Source organism: Bos indicus x Bos taurus, chromosome 15, assembly GCF_003369695.1.
Source record: "Bos indicus x Bos taurus breed Angus x Brahman F1 hybrid chromosome 15, Bos_hybrid_MaternalHap_v2.0, whole genome shotgun sequence".
Classification (NCBI taxonomy): domain Eukaryota; kingdom Metazoa; phylum Chordata; class Mammalia; order Artiodactyla; family Bovidae; genus Bos; species Bos indicus x Bos taurus.
Window position 1 is genome coordinate 1,890,531 of NC_040090.1, and position 6,591 is coordinate 1,897,121.

The window sequence follows — 6,591 nt, forward strand, 5'->3', positions numbered from 1 at the left end:
TAATCATGAAGGTGTGATCACTCCCACTCACCTAGAGCTGGATATCCTAGAATGTGAAGTCAGGTGGGTCTTAGGAAGCATCACTATGAACAAAGCTAGTGGAGGTGATGGAATTCCAGTTGAGCTATTTCAAATTCTAAAAGATGATGCTGTGAAAGTGCTGCACTCAATATGCCAGCAAATTTGGAAAACTCAGCAGTGCCACAGGACTGGAAAAGGTCAGTTTTCATTCCAATCCCAAAGAAAGGCAATGCCAAAGAATCCTCAAACTACTGCACAATTGCACTCATCTCACACGCTAATAAAGTAATGCTCAAAATTCTCCAAGCCAGGCTTCAACAATATGTGAACTGTGAACTTCCTGATGTTCAAGCTGGTTTTAGAAAAGGCAGAGGAACCAGAGATCAAATTGCCAACATCCACTGGATCATGGAAAAAGCAAGAGAGTTCCAGAAAAACATCTATGTCTGCTTTATTGACTATGCCAAAGCCTTTGACTGTGTGGATCACAATCAACTGTGGAAAATTCTGAAAGAGATGGGAATACCAGACCACCTGATCTGCCTCTTGAGAAATCTGTATGCAGGTCAGGAAGCAACAGTTAGAACTGGACATGGAACAACAGACTGGTTCCAAATAGGAAAAGGAATACGTCAAGCCTGTATATTGTCACCCTGCTTATTTAACTTCTATGCAGAATACATCATGAGAAACACTGGGCTGGAAGAAACACAAGCTGGAATCAAGATTGCTGGGAGAAATATCAATAACCTCAGATACGCAGATGACACCACCCTTATGGCAGAAAGTGAAGAAGAACTCAAAAGCCTCTTGATGAAAGTGAAAGAGGAGAGTGAAAAAGTTGGCTTAAAGCTCAACATTCAGAAAACTAAGATCATGGCATCTGGTCCCATCACTTCATGGGAAATAGATGGGGAAACAGTGGAGACAGTGTCAGACTTTATTTTTCTGGGCTTCAAAGTCACTGCAGATGGTGACTGCAGCCATGAAATTAAAAGACACTTACTCCTTGGAAGGAAAGTTATGACCAACCTAGACAGCATATTCAAAAGCAGAGACATTACTTTGCCAATAAAGGTTCGTCTAGTCAAGACTATGGTTTTTCCAGTAGTCATGTATGGATGTGAGAGTTGGACTGTGAAGAAGGCTGAGCGCCGAAGAATTGATGCTTTTGAACTGTGGTGTTGGAGAAGACTCTTGAGAATCCCTTGGACTGCAAGGAGGTCCAACCAGTCCATCCTAAAGGAGATCAGTCCTGTGTGTTCATTGGAAGGACTGATGTTGAAGCTGAAACTCCAATACTTTGGCCACCTGATGTGGAGAGCTGACTCATTTGAAAAGACCCTGATGCTGGGAAAGATTGAGGGCAAGAGGAGAAGGGGACACAGAGGGTGAGATGGTTGGATGGCATCACCAGCTCAATGGACATGGGTTTGGATGGACTCTGGGAGTGGGCGATGGACAGGGAGGCCTGGTGTGCTGCGGTTCATGGGGTCCCAAAGAGTCAGACACGACTGAGCAATTGAACTGAACTGAAGACTATTAAAAAATATAGAATTCATGAAGGCTGATCTTATCTTTTATCTCAGGGTAATTCACAAGAAAGTTACATAAATATAAGATGCAGAGATGCAAGTCAAATCTGGGAGGTCAGAATACCCATCATTACAAAGTCTGCAAATAATAACTGCTGGAGAAGTGTGGAGAAGAGGGAACCCTCCTGCACTGTTGGTGGGAAGGTAAATGTAGTTTGTGAGGCTCCTCTGGAAAACAGTATGGAGGCTCCTCATAAAACTAAAGACAGAGGTGCCATTTGACCCAACAGTCTCACTCCCGGGCAGACACGCAGACAAAAGTATAATTCAGAAGGATACGTGCCTCCTATGCTCATAGCAGCACTATTTACAGAGTTAAGACACGGACAACCTAAATGTCCACCAAGAGATGAATGCAGAAAAATGGTGTGGGAAATATGCACATAATGGAATGCTGCAGCTGCTGCTGCCGATAAGTCGCTTCAGTCGTGTCCAACTCTGTGCGACCCCACAGACGGCAGCCCACCAGGCTGCCCCGTCCCTGGGATTCTCCAGGCAAGAACGCTGGAGTGGGTCGCCATTTCCTTCTCCAATGCATGAAAGTGAAAAGTGAAAGGGAAGTCGCTCAGTCATGTCCAACTCTTAGCGACCCCATGGACTGCAGCCTACCAGGCTCCTCCATCCATGGGATTTTCCAGGCAAGAGTACTGGAGTGGGGTGCCTCAGTCATAAAAAAGAATGAAATAGTACCATTTGCAGCAACATGAATGGACCTAGAAATTGTCATATAAAGCAGAGTAAGGCAGGAAGAGAAAGAAAAATACAGTATGATATCACTTACCGGTGGAACCTAAAATACAGTACAAATGAACGTATCTATGAAATAGAAAGAATCGTAGACATCGAGAACAGACTTTCGCTTGCTAGGAGGAGGAGAAGATGGATGGATTGGGAGTTGGGGTTAGCAGAGGCAAACTACTTTATATAGAATGAATAAACAAGATCTTACTGTACAGCACATGGAAAGATAGTCAACATGCTGTGATAAACCACTAGAGAAAAGAATAGGAAAAGGCATATTTATGTATACATATATCAATCCTTTTGCTGTACGGCCAAAATTAACACAACACGGTAAATCAACTATACTCCAGTAACCCTCCAGATAAATCTGTGGGGTGTGATAGTAATGAATTTCCTGAAAAGTACAGGATTCGGAAGCACCCTCCAGGGATGCCCACTCAAACCAACAGCCAAGCATTGGGCCCCATAATAAAAGGTAGACTGAAAACAACTGAGACTGAGATTGTTCGTGACACTGGACACACTCACGGTGAGCCGGCAGAGGAGAGCAGCAGGCAATGCCTTCGGGGTGAAACTCAGAGTCTTTGACCCAATTATTCCCAGAAGAGGAAATTCATCCAAGGAAAACAATTCAAAAACGAAAAGAGCTCTCAGCAGATTTTGATAAAGCTACACAAACATAAGCAAGGACTGAACAAAATCTGAGGGGCCAGCAATGGGGAAGGAAATGTCAACTCTGATGCCGCTCCATGATATTACATAACTCCTGTACATATGGACACGCGGCAAGGGGATAGAATAAAATGAAGCATAGGGCATTAAATAAGGTACACCTGCAGAGTTCTTGGCGGTGAGTGAGTTAGGCTGGAGTGATAGGGGATTGAGCTGATTAGTGTCTCCATGAGAGGAGAGAGACATACAGAGGGGAGGGGGCCACGGACACACAGGGAGAACAGAGAGAGCTCCGTGGAGTGACGCAGAGACTGGAACGAGGCATCAGCCAACCCAGGAGCACTGAGGACTGGTGGCAGCCAGGGGCTTGGAAGAGGCAAGGAAGGCTTCTCCCCCAAAGCTTTCAGAGGAAGCATCACCCTGCCCACACCTTGATTTCGGCCTGTTAGACTCCAGAACTGTGAGAAAATAAATGTGTTTGAATCTACCCAATTTTTGGTACTTGTGAGCTAAATTTTGTGGCCCTGGAGAGTCAAGTGTGGTGGGTAAGCGCACAGTCTCTAGAGCCAGACTGCTTCACCCAAAACTCATGGGGCTTTAGGGTTTGGACAAGCTGTGGGGCTTTGGACAATTTACCTACTCTCTTTCTGAGTCATAAAGAAGGCTGAGCGCTAAAGACGTGACGCTTCCGAACTGTGGTGCTGGAGAAAACTCTTAGAGTCCCTTGGACCACAAGGAGATCCAACCAGTCCATCCTAAGGGGGCTCAAGGAAGGACTGATGCTGAAGCTGAAACTCCAATACTTTGGTCACCTGATGCAAAGAACTGACTCATTGGAAAAGACCTTGATGCTGGGAAAGGTTGAAGGCGGGAGGAGAAGGGGATGACAGAGGATGAGATGACTGGATGGCATTATCGACTTAATGGACATGAGTCTGAGCAAACTCCAAGAGATTGTGCAGGACAGGGAAACCTAATGTGCTGCAGTTCATGGGGTTGCAAAGAGTAGGACACGACTGAGCGACTGAGCAACAGCGTATAAGTGACAGCACACCGTACTTGTCTTTCTCTGACTTATTTCACTGAGCATAAAACCCTCCAATTCCATCTGCCTTTTTAAAAGTTTATTATTATTATTATTATTATTATTATTATTATTATGTGAACCATTTTAAAAGTCTTTGTTGAATTTGTTGCAATATTGCTTCTGCTTTATATTTTGGTGTTTTGGCCCAGAGGTACATGGGATCCTAGCTCCCCAACCAGGGATCCAAGCTGCACCTCCTGCATTGGAAGAAGAAATCCCAGACACTGAACCATCAGGGAAATCCCTCCATCTGTGTTGTAATCAGCAAGATCCCTCTGTTTATGGCTGAATATTACTCCACTTCTGCTGCACTCTTATTAAAGTTGTTGCCTTTATCCTACACCGTGAGCTCCTTGAGGTCAACAAGCTGTCCTATTCTTCTGGTCTTCCTTCACTTCCTGTGGAGCCACACCACCAACAACTAACACACCGAGCAGAAATATGCAAGGAGAAGGTGCTTAGCAACAAAGGAGCAGGTGGTGGAGAGGAAGGAAGCCCGTCCTCCAAAGCTCTCGAGTCTGTGGAATGAGGTCCGTGTAGTGTTTCAGGAAACAGTTGGTTCAGATGCTAACATTTTTAAAAATAGGTCATTTTGATGCAGAATTTCATTCACAGTTCTCTTGAAATCTCAGATCTGGCCAAAGCAGACCTTCTGCCCATGAGGCAATAATCAGCCAGAGCTCAGTAAGCTGCTGTCCCTCTGGTGGGTCATGTGTTGTCCTGAACACCATGGAGTGGAGTGAGCCCACCACACTCACACCACTGCTTGGTAATTCATCCCTGTCCGCCACCAGGAGGAATGTGAGTTTCCTCCACTCACGCCCTGGAGGAAAGTCTGACGTGCGTCCAGTAGAGCTTTCTAAATTTATTTGCCTCCCCCCACCTTTTAAAATTTTCTGTCCCTGTTAAGTTTTCTCCTGGTAAAGATATTTTTGCAATACATTATACATTCCTGTTTGACTATTTGCTCACTAGACAAGGTCAATTTGCCCTTTCACTTGCTCTTCTTTTTGAAATATCAACCTTAAACATAACAAAGGGCAAGTTTATGTTTTAAAAAAAGAGAGAGCGCGCAAGAGAGTTTATTCCAGAATAGCAGAGGAACTGAGGCCTCCCAAGTGGCTCAGTAATAAAGAATCCGCCTGCCAGTGCAGAAGATGCAAGAGATGAGGGTTCGATCCCTGGGTCGGGAAGATCCCCTGATGAAAGAAATGGCAACACACTCCATTATTCTTGCCTGGAGAATTCCAGGGACAGAGGAGCCTGGCAGGCTCCAGTCCATGCATGGGGTCACAAAGAGTCAGACATGACTGAGCATGCACGCACTGAAGAAAGACCTACTGAGTTTGTGGTTCAGGGGTCAATGCACAGCTTTCCAAGAGAACAGATTGCAAAACCAGGTCTTACAGGAAAACATTTTTTATTTGTCCTGAATTTGTCCCAGTATTCTCCCCTGGGAAATCCCATGGACAGAGGAGCCTGGGAGGTTACAGTCCATGGGGTCGCAATGACTGAGCAACTGATTGCGCATACAGCGAGGAATTTCAGGAGAAGCAAATGGTTAAAACAGAGACAACCCAGAGGATAAAAGGAGAGCATTCTTTTATCGAAGAAAGGAGAAAGTTAGGAGGGGTTGCTCTGAATAGAAATTCACCGGAGAAAAGGAGAGTTGGAAGTGGTGGAGGCTCTAACTGGCTGCTGCTGCTGGTAAATCGCTTCAGTCGTGTCCAACTCTATGTGACCCCATAGATGGCAGCCCACCAGGCTTCCCTGTCCCTGGGATTCTCCAGGCAAGAACACTGGAGTGGGTTGTCATTTCCTTCTCCAATGCATGAAAGTGAAAAGTGAAAGTGAAGTCGCTCAGTCATGTCCAACTCTTTGCGACCCCATGGACTGCAGCCTACCAGGCTCCTCCATCCATGGGATTTTCCAGGCAAGAGTACTGGAGTGGGTCGCCAGTGCCTTCTCCGTAACTGGCTGCAGACCAGGGCAGCCTGCTTTTGCTGGGTGAGAGAGGAAATCCTCCTTGTCCCTGCTGATCCACGCAAGCTGCAGTGACGAGCATGGGTCTGAATGCCCTCCCTTCACAGCTTCCCAACTCCAGCTTTGAATAAGCATTCTTTAATTCATCTTCACACTCATGACGTGTCAGGGGAACTACACTGACCGCATAATGCCTGCATTTCTGATTTGGAGCAATTAGCCCAGCTCAGACCTACTGAGGACTTCCCTAGTGACTCAGACGGTAAAGAATCTGTCTGCAATGTGGGAGACTCGGGTTCGATCCCTGGGTGGGGAAGATCCCTTGGAGAAGAGAATGGCTACACACTCCATTATTCTTGCCTGGAGAATTCCAGGGACAGAGGAGCCTGGCAGGCTCCAGTCCATGCATGGGGTCACAAAGAGTCAGACATGACTGAGCATGCACGCACTGAAGAAAGACCTACTGAGTTTGTGGTTCAGGGGTCAATG

At 46.0% G+C, this 6,591-nt stretch overlaps 1 protein-coding gene across 1 annotated transcript in view; it reads left to right on the forward strand.

The window, feature by feature from the left end:
• The window catches only part of LOC113905241 (glycine N-acyltransferase-like), a 51,656-nt gene extending 47,197 nt beyond the window's left edge, over nucleotides 1-4,459 (forward strand). The window contains exon 6 of the mRNA XM_027562248.1: nucleotides 4,269-4,459. Coding sequence (XP_027418049.1) covers nucleotides 4,269-4,347 — 79 coding nt within the window. The 3' untranslated portion in view covers nucleotides 4,348-4,459. The remainder of the gene's footprint in view (nucleotides 1-4,268) is intronic.
• The last annotated feature ends 2,132 nt before the right edge of the window (nucleotides 4,460-6,591 follow it).